General features: G+C 34.6%; 1 protein-coding gene across 3 annotated transcripts in view; it reads left to right on the plus strand.

Moving 5' to 3' along the window:
- The window catches only part of Pgm2a (phosphoglucomutase 2), a 74,102-nt gene that overhangs the window by 47,375 nt on the left and 10,148 nt on the right, over nucleotides 1-16,579 (plus strand). For 2 of the 3 annotated variants that reach the window (XR_011331257.1, XR_011331256.1), the window contains 4 exons: nucleotides 4,294-4,517; nucleotides 4,701-4,806; nucleotides 8,676-8,902; nucleotides 12,580-12,805. Coding sequence is in view for 1 of the 3 variants with exons in the window: in XM_069820704.1 (XP_069676805.1) it covers nucleotides 4,294-4,517; nucleotides 4,701-4,806; nucleotides 8,676-8,902 (557 nt within the window). In the remaining 2 variants the exon portion in view is untranslated. The remainder of the gene's footprint in view (nucleotides 1-4,293; nucleotides 4,518-4,700; nucleotides 4,807-8,675; nucleotides 8,903-12,579; nucleotides 12,806-16,579) is intronic. The other variant, XM_069820704.1, reaches the window with a different exon arrangement.

Below are 16,579 nucleotides of genomic sequence, written 5' to 3' on the forward strand. Positions count from 1 at the left end.
AAGTCCATGTTTAGTAAAATTTCTTTTTGTAATTCTGGACATCAAAATGAAACTATACACAAATTTCATATTTAATTCAAATATAGGCCTACTATTAACGAAAACCATTTTAGATTAAGATGTGTTGTTCTTTTATTTTATTTATGTTTTCATTTATGATTAAAAATGATGTATAAAGAGAAAGTACTGCAATGCTGCGATTTCGAGTTTTCACTGAAGTACAAGTTTTGAACAGCCCTGTTGATTGGGGGGGGGGGGAAACTGCTTTTGGCATGTTGTTTATCTGTTTGTCTACAGCGATTTCTCTTAATTTTTTTTTTTTTTTTCGCATTCAGTATCTACGAATTATGCACATGAAATGATTACCTACTCGGAAAATGACATATATTTGAAAATGTGAAACAAAATGCGATTTATTTGGTCATGAATTTTTTTTATATGGAATAAAGTGCCAAATCAAGTTGTATATACTGCATATCTTCAAAAATGATTGTTCCAGAGAAATTAAACATTTTATTTTATTTAGGAGATAAAACAGGTGGTGTTACTTATCCACGTTTCTTTTGTTAGTAGACAAAAGTTGATGTCTCGGTTTCCTGCTGGCTCATACCTGACATGTGAGCTGCAGTTTGGAGTGAATATCTGTGTTTGTGTAATGTACTACTCAGGTAGAATTTGTAAGAGGTAGAATAAGTGAATATTTGAGAGTTTGGAAAGGGAGGGAATTTGAAGCATGTTGCTATTAATAATGTTATTTAATATAATGATTGTTTTAATTTGAATTGTGATATGTATAATGAAAAGTTACCTGTCACTTAATGGCAGATTATTTTATAGAATTCAGTGTAATATGTGTAATTTACAACAAAAACACTGAAACAACATCTTTTAGTTTATTTTTTTATCGTATCAGTTATGTCTTCTGTAATTTCTGCAATTCATAATAAACTTGGAAAATCAGTAGAGCATTGATTGTCCGAAACAATTGGGGACGGGGGTGTTCAGATAACTGACTTTTCGGATAACCAGTCATTTACGAAAACAATTTGTACCGATATCATAGGAGCAGTATGAAACAAAGAAATATTTATATTAAACACAAAATTGTACATACAGTATATATTTTGTATCACACGTCTTACAAATAACACAGAGAATTGACTAGCCTAGTTTGACAAGTTCAAAATGGCCATTAAAGTAGGCCTACAGTTCAGGAAAAGAAGTCCTTTTTTCTTTTTTTTTTGCTCCAGGGCTGAGAGACTTTTTTTTTTTTTTTTTTTTTGCCACTAAATCTCGCAAACAGCTCTAGCGAAACTTCTACATGACTGTCGCACAAATTTGAATTTTCCGACTAGAACGCTTTCAATTAACCAATGTTTCAGATAGTCGATGCTCTACTTTATCATAATTTAAGCTCATAAAATATTGTACCAGCAGTATGGTTAAAAGAGGTTTCGAAAATCCCAGATTATTTTAAATTGACTATAAATATGTCTAATTTTATATAAGGAGCAGTCGCACTTCACACTATTTGGGAGATATATTACAAATCTTTGATTTAATTTAAACAGCTAGATTGCACAGTACTTAGATGTGTGAACACTAATTGGTATTGCAGTGTATCGAGTTTCCTTTCTACGTTACAATACTTTCACTTTATAAATGCATATATACATGGGAGAGAATATATTTTTTTAATGAATTCTCATTGAACAGACTCTGCCAGAACAATTCCATAAATTTAGTACAACATGAGGCATGGTGGCCATTCCAAAATTCCAGAAAATGTTAAAAGAATGCATATCAGTTTCTGCACTTTGTATAGCAATCGTAAATTTATTGTATTGTATTACAAGAAAAGAAATGAATATTTGTACAAGATTAACAAAATTATCATTCTCATAAGACGCAGTAATTTATATTTTGGATAAAATAAAGTGACATAGTAGTTCTTGTCCCTCATACCTAATATGCTTCACAACTAAATTAATTCTGTGTCCCCGTTTTCTTTGTGTAAGTAATGACAACTCTAGTTGAAAGGCAAGTGCCTATATATAATTATTGAGCTGTAAAATTATTTCTCATAATACAGTCAAACTTCATTTATACATTTTTATGGAGATCTGAAGAAAAAAACGCAGAAGTGTGAAAAATGTATAACTGAAATAGAGTTTGATATAAATTGAAAAGCATTTGAAGAATATACGGGAAAGAGTTAAGTAAATTTTCTCATTAGAGAAATTTAGAACTTCATAGTTAAGCCGTTTCTGAGTCTATAATACAGTACTGAAATTTATAACACATATTCTTGAAGAATGTAAAACTGTTTGAAGGAAATCTTAGCTGCTTAGAATCAAAACTGGGTGATATATTACATTTCAGACTCCAATTCAGAGAATTTTAAGAAATTCATTTACCTTGTTCGTCCTTTGTGATTTTCATTTGACATGTGATTATTCTACAAAATTTTTCACTTATTTTGGACTGCTTGCTTTTGTTTGCTCTTAAGGAATAAACCATGTCCTCAAATTGTGGTATCAGTGATAACTGTTTCATAATTTGTTCATTTACATCACGAATTGTTATGAAATGTTTAGCTGTTTCTAAAGCAGTAACAGCATCATTAAAAGACACAACATTATTGGAGACTGGCTCATCATCCACATCATCGTTATCTTTCTCGCACAACTCCTGCTGAATGCATTCAACAATTTTGGAAATTGTCATTGCTTCAATGGCAAGCCTAATTTCGAGCAAAATTGATTTAGAACGTATAAATGACATTTCAGATGGCCTTGGGTTTAAAGTACGATCGTATAAGTATGAAAATAAAAAAGAAAACAATAAACAAAAGAAATATGTTCGAAATAAATTAACATGGGAAGTAAAGGAATTTTGTTGAGACCTCAGAAAAAAATTAACAAGTGTGAAAGACACGTAAGTACGAAATGTATAAAAGAAGCTTTACTGTAACATTATAATAAATATATGGGTTGTATTGTGATTTTGAAAAAAATGACGTAGAAAATTTGCGGAAGTATGTGTTTGCAACATTCCTAATACTAGAAATTTGGTTTTGTCAATCTAAACTAATATATATTCTTTTATTTTGTACTGTAAATACATCTTCCAGAAATTTGTACACCAAAATGGTTATGCAGTATCTTTGTTCAGTAGGACATCTTAAGATCGTGAGAAATGGATAAATTATACAAGGTGAGACAATATCTCCCCATTTTCAACTGCACATAAAATGGAAAATATTGAAGTCAAATATCAAACAGTAATATAAATTTATTCCTTTTGGTATGCCATTTATTCTTCAGTTCAGTTCCACACACACTTTCAGATTCCTCATCAAGGACGTGTTATTAGCCGCAAGACCATAAAATTGTGGATTACGTCATTTCGGAATACGGCTTCAGCACAAACAGAAACCACCATTTTCACTTTCAAAAAGGTATGAGTCAATAATCCCGAACTGTGCGACACAACACCAGACAGTGACGCATTCACTATGAAGTGATCGCATGTTGATCTCTTTCGGATTTTCCTCTGCCCAGTACCTGAAGTTCTGTTTACACTTCTGAACAAATGAAAATGTGCTTCGTCTGACATTAACAGAACAATATTGTTGGACAGGATTTCAAGAAACTGTTTAGCAAATCTCAGATGACATCCCATATCACAATCTTTAAGTTCGTGGACCATTACCATTTTGTATGGATGAAAGTTATGATCCTGTTGCAAAGTTCTCCTAAGGCTGTGATTACTTAATTGCAAAGCTGCTGCATGTTTTCTCACCGAATGTTGTGGGCTCCTTATGAATGCTTGATGCACAATTGCAATGTTTTGTGAAGATCGCACTAATCTTTTGCCCTGGTGGTTTCTATAATTTTATGGCCTTGAGGCTAGGAACACGTCCTTGATGAGGAATCTGAAAGTGTGTGCGGAACTGAACTGAAGAATAAATGACATACCAAAAGGAATAAATTTATATTACTCTTTGATATTTGACTTCAATATTTTCCATTTTATGTGCAGTTGAAAATGGGGAGATGAAACTAGGAACACATCTTGGACGTGGAATCTGAAAGTGTGTGCGAAACTGAGCTGAAAGATAAAATGGCATGCCATAAGGAATAAATTTATATTACTGTTAGATATTTGACTTCAATATTTTCCATTTTATATGCAGTTGAAAATGGGGAGATATTTCTGCCTCACCTTGTATTTAGTCATGAGCTCATTATAATATTTTGATGGAATTATGTAATATTCTGATATACTTAGGAAACCCTCACTGGTTTTAAATGGATGGGAAATAAGACAGCAGAACTTCAGGCCGAAAACAAGAAAGTGCTCTTTGCATATGAGGAAGCAATAGGATTCATGTGTGGCTCAGCAGTCTTGGACAAAGATGGCATATCAGCTGGTGTTCGGGCAGCAGAATTGGTGGCATTCTTATCCAAGAATGGAATGTCATTAATGGACAAACTAAAAGACTTATTTTCAACGTAAGTGTAGAGCTTTTTTATGAAATTAACTGAACTACAAGAAACAATATAATAATATAGAAATGTAAAAACATAAAAGTTAGTATTTGTTTACATTAAGCCAGTTCCAGCATTTCATTGTAAATGGATTTATGGGTATATTGTGTTCTAATACTGTCTTGAACTTATATTGTTATATTTTAGGTATGGATACCACATCAGTAATAACTCATATTTCTTGTGTTATGAACAAGAAGTAATAGAACACTTGTTTCAAAGACTACGGAACTTTACTGGGAAACCAAACACAGTATGTATATCATCTATATCCTTTTTATAACATGTATGTAATGACTAAGGCTTGCAGCTTTAACATTGCAATGTTCTATGTTGTCTTAGATGGAGATTCAACATCGTGCTTAGATTAAAAATATTCTGTAAGGTAAATTCTGCTAGGCATTGAAAAAGTCCTTGTTAGATAGAATATGTATGATTGTAGATTACGTGCATCTATTAGTAGGCCTACTCCTTGTTTCATATTATATAGTCTTAATTTCTATGTTCACTAGGGTTTCCTTCTATGTTCACTAGGGTTTCCACATTTGTTTCAGGAAAAAAAAGAAAGATTTTCACCAAAAAAATAAGGAAGATGTATCAAACTTCCTAGAGATTTAGTAGAGTAATTATAATTGATTGTTTATTGTTTAAGGTGTAAGATCATTACCATTCTTAAGTCTATTATAGACATTTAACATTATAAATACATTTTCAGATATATATATATATATATATATATATATATATATATATATATATATATATATATTCATACACACACATACACATACACATTATATCACATTATATACCGGTAGAGTTTTAGTATAAGGGTAATCAAACCATTCATACCGAGGAAAACATGAAACATTGCTGAAGTCATTCATATTTAACAGATGATTTGGCAGCCTGAAGTAATGTGTTATTTTTATTCTCCAAGATAAATTTTCTGCATGACTAAAGTTGAGACATACTTGTTGTTCAGCCTTTATCAAATCAGCAGAACACTTATTTCTTATATTTGATCACGTAAACTTAACAGCATTACAGAAATAAATCTGCATATAGATCTAGTAGACTCCATGTTGAAAATAATTATATTGTGGGAGGGAAAACGTAGATAAGCCTCAAATTACAAAAGACTTATTTTAAGGTAAAAGAAACGTAAGAATAGGGGGAAAAAACGTACAATCTGTTCATGGTAAAATTAAATCCTGTGATGACTGATTAGGTTTGGTGATGGAGGACCTCTGTTATGAAATTCGGAATATCAAGTGAAAGTGTCGGAATTTTAAAGGGACAAATAATGTGAGAACCTTAATTTTTTGACTCGACAATTTGTACACATCTATCAACTGAAATTATATACTCTCGCCCACAAGGAAATCCTAAATACTTTGACATTCCACATCCACCATGAGTGGGTTCTTTAAGATTATGTACGCATACAGTGTCAGTAAGGAGTGGTGGTAGTATTCTTTGTCATGACATGATTTTTAGTAGTGCAGCAGAGAAATACTCGATTGCATGTTGACTGATGCACCTAACAAGAAATAAATAGAAATGCTTTTAATATACCTTGTATTGCAAGCTGAGTAATTAAATTAAACTCATCAGAGAAATGAAATTGAAAAATGTTTTAAATAATTTCCACAAAGAGAAAGATGTCCCAGAACCTCCCTCCAACAGCCACCACAGATAAAATCTTACTTATCTTTCCTGCCAACTCGTATGGAAACTTTTAATGGGCTCATGTCGAAACTTCCCCTCAAATTGCACACATAGATCTCTACACCAGGTAAACAAATACAAAGAATTAGTTGCTCATAATAATCCGTGGTGCTACAGTCCGTGAAGGACCCAGACTGACCATCCAGCTGCTGGCCTCACGCCCACATGCCGAAGCAGATGTGGACGATAATCCAACCAGAATGAAGGTATCGTGTGGTTAGCACAATGATCCCCCCAGCCATTATAGCTGGCTTTCACAACCATATTTCACTACCGATTGTAGCTCCCCAAGTGCATCACGATACTGGGTGGGCACCGGTCCCATACACTGGCTGAAATTTCATGAGAAAATTTCTTCCACCAAGAGGACTCGAACCAGCGCACATTCCATAACGCGAGTTCTAGGCAGGATGCCTTAGACACCACGACGCCATGGCGCGGGACTTAGTTGCTCATACTACCTGAAAATTTGATAAATTTATTTATTTATTTATTTATGCGAATGACAGGTACATAGATAACTTATCTTTTACCTAAACACAACCTCAAGATTAAAACAATTAACTTAATACAACTTAAAATTAAATCTAATGAAGGAACTAAACAAAATCCTTAAAGAACTAAAAACTAAAAAGTAAACAGAGGCATGAGGCTTCTCGCTTCCCAGTCTCTGGCACATTCATTCAGTGATTTTAGAGCTGGGCAGCGTTGGAGATGATCCCTATTCATCGCTTCTTGAAGGTCACAAAGGGTACAGGTTGGATGTTGATAAATACCGAAATGGTGGAGATGCTGCGCCAAGCAGTCATGACCAGTTGCAAGGCGGAAATGCGCGACTGCCAATCTTCTTGGTCCGTTAGGTATTGATAGAAGGCCTCTTCTCCAGTGTTTGCCATATGTTCAAATTTGATAAATTAAATCTTGAATAAAAGATTATCGAAAACAAGAGTAGTCCCGGCCTTGAGTAGGTAGTGCTCACTCAACTGACAAAGCATGTTGAGTACACGAACTTACCTCACATGTTGCATGACTGGGTGGAAATTCTCTAGGGTAGAAACTCGACTATTCTATCAAAGTTTGTGTTATTGTTTCTTATTGTATTTTTTTTAACTAATGGCGGACATTTGACTTGCATCATTCACCCAGGTGTCCTCATCTATTGCACGACGAGACAAAGCTTGTAGTTCTTTCAGCTCCCATGAAGGCATTGTTCTTGGGAACTCCTGCAAGACAAAATTCCGGCACACCAGCGACACTGATATAACTTCGGCAGTTGCGAGTGTTGTTAAATAAACCATAATTCAAATTTTTTTGTTCTTGATGCATCATAGGAGGTGAAATGCGTAACCCTGTATGATGATGATTAAATGGAGCAATGGTGGAATGCTGGTGAGAAAACGGGAGTACCCTGCAAAAACTTACCACCAAATACCATTTCTGTCCACCACAAATTCCATTTGGACCTGCCGGCATTCAAACCCAGGTTACCAGCATGGAAAGCCAACGCTCTAGCCATTTGCCTAACAGTGTGCCCTTTTATTGTAACATTTCAAGTAAGTTTTCACATGCTTATAGTTAGTATGAGCAACTAATTTTTTTATGTAAATAGGTCTTTAAAATCAGATCTACACATGGTGCTTGCAGCAATTGGTGGCCATTTTGGGCGTGAGTGAAAATTTCCAGGCAGTATATCTCGTGACACCAATGTGCTAGCGGTCTGATTTTGGTGCCAAACAAAATACCTCGTGAATATGTCTTTAAAATTAAATCGAGTACCAGGACAAAAATGGCAATGTAACATTTGCAGGGTGAGCCATTCTGACACTGTAACTTCGCGATTAATAACACCATTGAAATATGGTCTCATTCGATCGAGTATACGACTACGATGCGAGCATGACCTTGAGTTGATGAGGTGCAGGTGTGCGCCTGTGGCAACTGGTGACCATTTTGGGCATGGGCGAAAATTTCCGGGCAGTATATCTCGCAACTCAGATGTGTTAGCACGCTGAATTTGATGCCAAACGAAAGATCTCATCTAGATCTGTCGATTTAAGCCAGGTATTCACGTAAAGCTCATGGCCATGTCCCCGACACAGCCACATCCCGATTGTTTGTCTGTTTGCTGTTGAGATTTATGTGCAGCATAATTTGAGGGAAATTTTCTACATGAACTCGTTAACGATTCTCTTTTCAGTCAACTAGTCCATCTATCTTTCGGATTTTCTCTCCTCATTACACTGATCATAAATAAATTGGTTTTATTGTTATCCATCACCAATTCTGCTGCTGCTGATACTTTTGTTACTCTCTTTGCTACCATCATTTCCTTTTCCATGACAGTTACTGTTGCTATTATTATTATTATTATTATTATTAATGTTTTTCCAGTATCCTCAGTCACTGCTGAATGGAAAATATGAAATAGTCTCTGTTCGTGATCTGACAACTGGACATGATTCCTCTCAAGCTGACAAGAAGGCCATTTTGCCTGTTTCCAGATCAAGCCAGATGATCACATTTGCTTTTAAAAATGGCTTAGTGGCAACTCTACGTACGAGTGGTACAGAGCCAAAAATAAAGTATTATACTGAACTTTGTGCACCAGCAACGGAAAAGTAAGTCCTTTGTTATTGTAAATCGTTATTTACCTGGATTATACCACAGTAGACTTGCTAATCCAGCCACTCCTTGCACAGAGGGTTGCTGGATTAGTGACAGTGCCAGATTACTGAAAGTCTTAGAAATGTCCTTAAATTTAATTTTATAAGCTGGAGTGAAATGGCATCATTGCTCTCAGGATGCATTAACAGGTGATCACAAAGTATTTTTAATCAAAGTATAGAAGTCTTAAGTTGTCCTTTTGGTACGATAAACGGTGTGCACATCTACATAAAGGAAGAGGTGTTATTTTATTTCAAGAATATACTCCTGGAATTAGATGGATTCCTCTGATTGGCGAGAGGCAATTAAGATGAATGTGAACATAGCACCAGTGAAAAGTCTTCATGGGAGACAGTTTCCATTGCAGATATTATAACGAAGTTGAAACCTTAGTACACATCCTAGGATTCTGCCAACATGAGGAACTTCTGAGATATTCACGCCATCATAACATCTGAAAACTAATAGCACAGGCTCTTAGAAAAAGATCTTTCGAGGTTCATGAAGAGGTGCACTGTATTGCGTCTGAAGGCAGAGAGATTAGAAGAGCAGATATCGTGGCTCTGTTATATCTCTGCGATAAAAGTAGGTGATTCTTAATGAAAAAGTTGCGCTGATTTTTAAAAATCGCCATAGAAATCTTCTATCACGTCAGGTTAAAAAGATATAAACACATTCAGAATCTCATATACTCGGTTTCTGATAAAATATTATGTTAGATCAATTCTTATGATATAATGATGTATTCATGCTAAGTTAAGATTAATTAACAAATGTGCATGCATTATGCCATATTTTAAGGAATATACCTGTAACTTTACTTAAAAGCATGTGGTAATATGTGATTTTCTCTTCTACTTCTGTTTGCTCTCCCTCACAAGAAACCAACAGTATTTCCCCATCATTATTGGATCCTTACGACCTTGGTACCTCTTCTCCATGATGGAAATCTCTTGATGAAACTGTTCCTCTTGTTCATCACTAACATCACCCAGATTTTCCGGAAATAAGTTTAGATGTAAATGAAGGAAATGGATTTTCAAAGACATTCGACAACCCACGTTTTTGTAGCATTTCAACAAATTTGACACAAAAGTCTTATAGTTTTCTTCTTTTGTGTTTCCGAGAAAACCACACACAACCCTTTTAAATGATTGCCAAAGCTGCTAATTCAGCCGAAATTTTTCTAAAACACTTCGTCCTACATGACTTTTCTGATTTGAGATCCAATAAAAAGCCCTTCTCTTTCAGTTTTGCTTATGTTAACTGTGGAAACTTGCCTTGTGAATATGCAAGTCCACTATCATCCTTGTTGAGTGCCTTAATAAAATTCGTTATCAGCCTAAGTTTTATGTGCAAGGGAGGAAGAAGAATCTTATTAGGCTGAACCAATGATGTTTTTTTTTTACATTACTTTTCCACGGAACATATTCCTGCTGCTTGTTCCACTGTTGTAATACATAATGTTTTTCTGTAGCACGGCTGTCCCACAAACACAAAAAACAATATTTTGTGAAGCCTCCTTGCAAATCAAGTAACAAACCAATTGCTTTAAGGACACCACATATCTTCCAACAATGAACATCATATTTTAAAATACGCACAATCTTAGCCATACTTCCATAACTTTCCTTAAGACCTACAGAATGGAAAACCAGAACAGATGGAAATTCATTACAGTTATGAAGTAACACTGCTTTTAAGCTAAAACTTGGATGAATCTATAAACAATCATCAGTCATCTGGATTATGCTCAACCCCTAGTTCACTCGTTAAACCATTAAGTCTTCACAGAAACACATATTCTCCTCCATAGCAAAATATTTTTCAAATATCTGATGTTTATTTCGAAACTCTGTAATTTTGTACGAGGTGCAAGTAATTTCCGTTGTTGTAGCCTAGAACCTAGAAGTTCAGATTCTTCTTTTGACAAATTTAAGTCACGTGCCAAATCATTCAAGTCTACTTGCTCTACAAAATGCCTTTCACTTTCAGAATTATCTGGTTGGAAGTCAGGATCTTTTGAAGTAGAGGCCTCTAGATCCGGGGACAACTCAGACCAGAAATCACTATTTCCTTCACCATTACTATCACTACTCCATGTCTTAGGGGGCACAGGTACAGGCAATTCCTTGCTATATGGAACAGATCGCATGGCAGAAAGTATATCTGGATACTGAATAACGTGTTCACTTTTCCTAGACATGCCAGATATGTCATGCAGAAGTAACAATCATTAATATGATTTATTGGTTCTCGCCACACCATAGGTACAGCTTTGAGTTTGCCACAATCTAAGATTTGTCGTACAAGTGATACAATGTTGATGAGATGACCATTGTTTTTTCTGGTCACCAATTTTACACCCAAAGTATAAAGAATATGTACATTTAGTAATGTTATAATTTTTTCCCTCTGATTTTTGGGAGCAAACCATCTACAAACGTAACAAAAATTATCTGGATTATTTCTGCACTTCCGATGTTAACTAGCCCTTTGCATTGCACCACTAAAACACTCAATTACTTCTAAAAAAATACACTAAGTGAAAAAGAAACTTCACAATATACTACACTGCTGTCAACACATTCACACGATTCATTTCACAGGTGAAGTACAAGTATTTTAAACTGGTAGGCGACATAACCACCCAGGTAGTATATTCAACCTTCAGCTAACAAGTGCATTGTCCTGAAGGGAATAAGATAATCTATTTCTTCAAATATTTTTGTTTACCGACAAATTTCCGGATCTGTTTTTATTAAGCAGAAATGCAAATAACTTAAGTTACATCATGTTTTATGCAGAAAATAATATTACTGTATAACACCATTAGGAAAACCATACTGGTCTGTATCTGGGTTTATCTCTTTGCGGTGTCTACTTCTAGAAGAAAAGACAGATTTACTACCGGTATCCTAATAACTGATGGTATAACAAATAACACATTTTCCTCTTTACATTTTGTAAATATGTAAGTAATCATGTAGGACAGGAGTAGCCAACATATGACATGTGTTACCAGGTGGCACGCGAAGTAGTTTTCGATGTAGGATATTTAAAATATCCAAAAAATGTGACGTGATGTGACATTTTAAGCATTGTTTTCAGAATCTACGAGTGAAAATGGATTAAAAACATGTAGCCTATTGTCTTCACGGAGGTAAATTTCATGTTGGGTAGTGTTATTGAAGGCAGTATACAAATGGATAAATAGCTGCTTTTATTTGTTTTAATGAGGATCTGGTTTGATAACTGCACAAGTATTGTGCAATATTACAGTTACTATAAGGTCCTGTTGTCTGTCTTTCTTGGAAATTCTGCTTACCATGAATGTTGCTGCTCCATCCTATTGGCTTCCATGCACTTATATCCTCTCCTAGGCTTGAAGTTCTAGACTTGCAACGCAGTTGCCCACAACAAGTATTTAGAGATTTAAGAAAATGTCCTGCCTTTACTGCTGCTACTGCTGCTTTCTATGATACTTGTATCTAAATATTAGTATGACAGACCATTATTGACGAATAAGACATGGGGTTTAAGTTATTGTTCATATTATTAAAAATTCCATTTGAATAAATGATATGTTTAACAGTTAGTGAAAGCTAACAATAATACTTTGTAATTTCAGAAATCCGGAAGTAGTTCAGAATACGTTAAGTGAAATGGTAGAAGCTATCATAGAAGAATTTCTACAACCTGATATAAATGGGCTTATATCGAGAAGCAGCTAGTTACCTTAATAATGTGCTAAGGATTCGAAGCTATCACTGCCATTTTTTAATTCAAAATTGTGTCAATAAAACTTTTCCACCATATTGGTATACAATGAAAGTGATAAGCTGTAATCTGAAAAGGTGAGTTCATAGAAAATTATAATTTTAATAGATAATTTAAGCAAAATTAGAAGTACATTGTTGGCACAATTGTTTAATTCTGATGTCAATAAAATTGAAATATGAAATGCGCACAAACTGTGCAGGAGTGTGTTAGTGGATTCCACTTTAGTTCTTGCTGTATTCGATTATTGGTTTGTCAAGCTTCTTGCACTGGGTGATGTGGTATCGATCACAGGTTAGGTCGCACAGTTCGCATATACACTCTGGATTGGGGTCGTGGTAAATGTTTGATTTGCAGAGCTTGTGGTGGTAGCCATGTACTGCCATGGAGGTTACAAAGTGGTGAAGTTCTTGATCCGTGTCCATCCATGATCGGTTTACTATTGCTTCCGTTGAGTAAAACTCCAGCCATATCTCATTTCGTTTCTCTTCCCTTTCTTCCAATAATTTTGTCCAACAGTTTGTGGCAGGCAGGGAGAACTTTAGACGCAGGTCTTCTATCAGAAACGTCTCTTTTGCGAGCTCGTAGACTAGTCTGGACACGCCCAGTGCGGCTTTCAGGAATCGTGCTTTCACCACTTCTAAGGTACGAAGGTCGATCTAATTCAGCTTTTCCCATATTATCTCGGTCCCATAGGTGAGGATGGGGACTATTTTCGTTCTGAAGAGTGCCATAGCTGAACTTAGGGAGAGTCTACTCAGTGATCTGATATCGTATATAGCCTTTGTAGCTGCTGCCGCTCTGGATTTGACGTGGATTCTGAAAGACGTCATTGTTGTCTGTAGGGTCATGCCAAGGTATTTGAATGAATTTGTCATGTGTATTGTTTCGTTCTTCAGCAGTATTCTGTCATTAGTTGATATTCGTCCACCTTTTCGGAAAGTCATCTGCACGGTTTTCTCTAGATTGATCTGTAGTTCGTTTTCCTCAGCCCATTTCTCCAGTGCCTTAGTTGCTTTTTGCAGCTCGTTAGCGTCGTGTGATCCGATGACCATGTTGTCAGCATAGATGTATATTTTCACTTCCTCCGCTTCCTGTCGTATTCTGCTGACTGAATCATATGTGGCAATGTTGAACAACAGGGACTGAGTGGATCTCCCTGCAACACTCCGTTGGTCTGTGTAATTTCTTCTGATATGTTGATGTTGTCAGAGACTCGGACCGTGTTATTCCTTAGTATATTCTGAATCAGTGTTATTAGTTCTTTATTCTCTCCTGTTATTGACTCTAGTTTTGATGAGATGACGTTCCTATTGAGTGTGTCAAAGGCTTTAGTATAGTCAATAAAGACCGTGTCAATAAAATTTAAACTTGGAAGGAAATATTATTAACTGTTGAATAAGAAATTATTATTCGTGATCGATATACTAATCTCTTTTCACGTATTTCCTGGAAGCATGTGTGAAACTGAACGGAGAAATGGCCACTTTGCCACATTCAAATATAAAACAGAAACAATTCTTCTTAAAATTTATGGCTGGTTTACAACCAATAAATTAGTATTAAACATTAATAAAACTAACATAATTCAATTTAAAACCACTTCAAATTTAATCTCTGAAACATTAGACACAACTATCAACAATATACCCCTAGTAGAGACATTAACAACCATATTTCTTGGTTTGCCTATTAATAATACATTAAATTGGAAAAATCATATTAAAGAAATAACCCCCAAACTTAGTTCAGCATGCTTTGCAATTAGGTCGTTACAACAATTTCTACACAGGAATATCTTAAAAACAATATATTTTGCCTATTTTCATTCTGTTATGTCCCAAGGAATAATATTTTGGGGAAATTCTGCAGAGAATAAAAATATATTCTTATTACAAAAAACCCCATTAGAATAATAGTTGGAGCAAAGGCTAGAGAATCGTGCAGAAAAAAAAAAAAAAAAAAAAAAAAAAAAGAGAGAGAGATTCTGACCTTAACAAATCAGTACATATACTCTTATGTAATAAAGAAAATTTTCCAACTAATTCAGCCATACATAGTATAAATACTCGCAAAAAGAACTATTTTCATATGCCATCATCAAATTTATCATGCTCTCAAAGGGAAGTATGCTACATGGCGATAAAAATTTTCAATAGTCTTCCTGAAGACATTAAGAATCATAAGCAAAACCCTGCATTATTTAAGGTAAAACTAAAAAATTACTTAATATCTCACACTTTCTATTCTGTAGATGAATTCTTGACATTTCACAGTACTGTGTAAATATTTTAATACTATCAAATGGTAAAACTTATTGTATTGTATAATATGTTATTGTTATGAAGGTATTAAATCTGTACATATTTCATATTTATATGTTTGTTAAATGTAAAAATTGACATGTACTTTGTTCTATGCTATAAAGCAAATGTAAGAATATCGTGGAACGAATAAATCTATCTATCTGTTTGTCTGTCTGCCTGTCTGTCCAGATTTGAACAAAATTTAAAAAATGGTAGTCATAATTTTTCTGCTACCAGTATTGGTTTGAAATTGTGACTTCAGAGAGGACAGAATTGAGCTGACGATATAATGCTGAGTATAGGAACTTGTGTAGATATATCAGCAATAGAGTAAGGTTACCAGATTTTTTTTTTTTTTACAATTTCTGAGAATGGATATTGACATATGAAAATACTACTTCTGACATTTCTCTTAGTTTGCTGCTCACTAATATTGCCTTTACACACTTTAAAGAATTAAAATACTCATTCCATTTACACACTAAAATATTCATTATATTATTCATTCTGCTTAACCACTACGCTACTTGAACTCGGTGGCAACACTAAAGTGTAAATACTGGGTAGGCTGAAAAAATCTGCTTACTTTGTATCTTTTTTATACAGCAGATGTTTATCGGCTTTTCTATCAAAATTTTTTGTGACACAGACCCCACAAGAAGATGATGACCACTCATTTTCACCCCAAACAGAATACAAGTAAAACAATATAACTTATTTGTCTCAGAATACCCTGTTACTCGTGGATATTTATTATACCATGAAAACTAAAAATATCTATTTTGTCTTTCTTCAACCTCTATTTTAATATGTAAATGTGGTGTTGATCTCTTATCTTTATAAGCACATTTTGTTTCATACATCCAATTGAAAACTGTTTCTCTTTTTAATTCTACAAATAATGACCTCAGTGTTCTTTCAGAATGAGCTATTTTACACAAAATTAATATGTAATACATACACACACACACAGATATGCACTTTTGATTAAACTAAACTCAACAATGCAGAGCTTTCAGAGAATACAATATTTATTTATCTAATGGCTGATAAATTGATTACAGAATCATCAGTCTTCAAAGAAAACAAGTGAATAAACATTAAGAAACAAATTTATAGAAAAAATATCTTCTTTCTGGCTTCCCAGTAGTGTTTCACTTCTGTGAGTGACTGTAGGCCAGGACATTTTGAAAGGTGATGTCGGTCCATCTCTGTATTAGAATTACACAATTTTTCAGGATGGTTTCTCCATTACCCCAAAATGAAAGAGGTGTTTCGCCAGTAAATCATGCCCTGTTGCTAGACAAAAGAGTGCAACTGCATTTTTTCTTGGCTGAATTGGTATTTTCAGAATTGACTCTCTCCAGTGCTTCTCAGATGTTCTTGAGGCTAGGTCTTGCAGATGTTGTGTCTTGAATTGCTCTTTTACAGCTATTTTCACAGATTGGAATGACATTGGTTTTGAGTAGGTTAAGGCTGGTTCAGAGTAAACCGAGAATGGAAGCGACAACGAGAACAAGAATGGAAATAATGTTAAAATAAATG

Source organism: Periplaneta americana, chromosome 3 (assembly GCF_040183065.1).
Source record: "Periplaneta americana isolate PAMFEO1 chromosome 3, P.americana_PAMFEO1_priV1, whole genome shotgun sequence".
NCBI lineage: Eukaryota > Metazoa > Arthropoda > Insecta > Blattodea > Blattidae > Periplaneta > Periplaneta americana.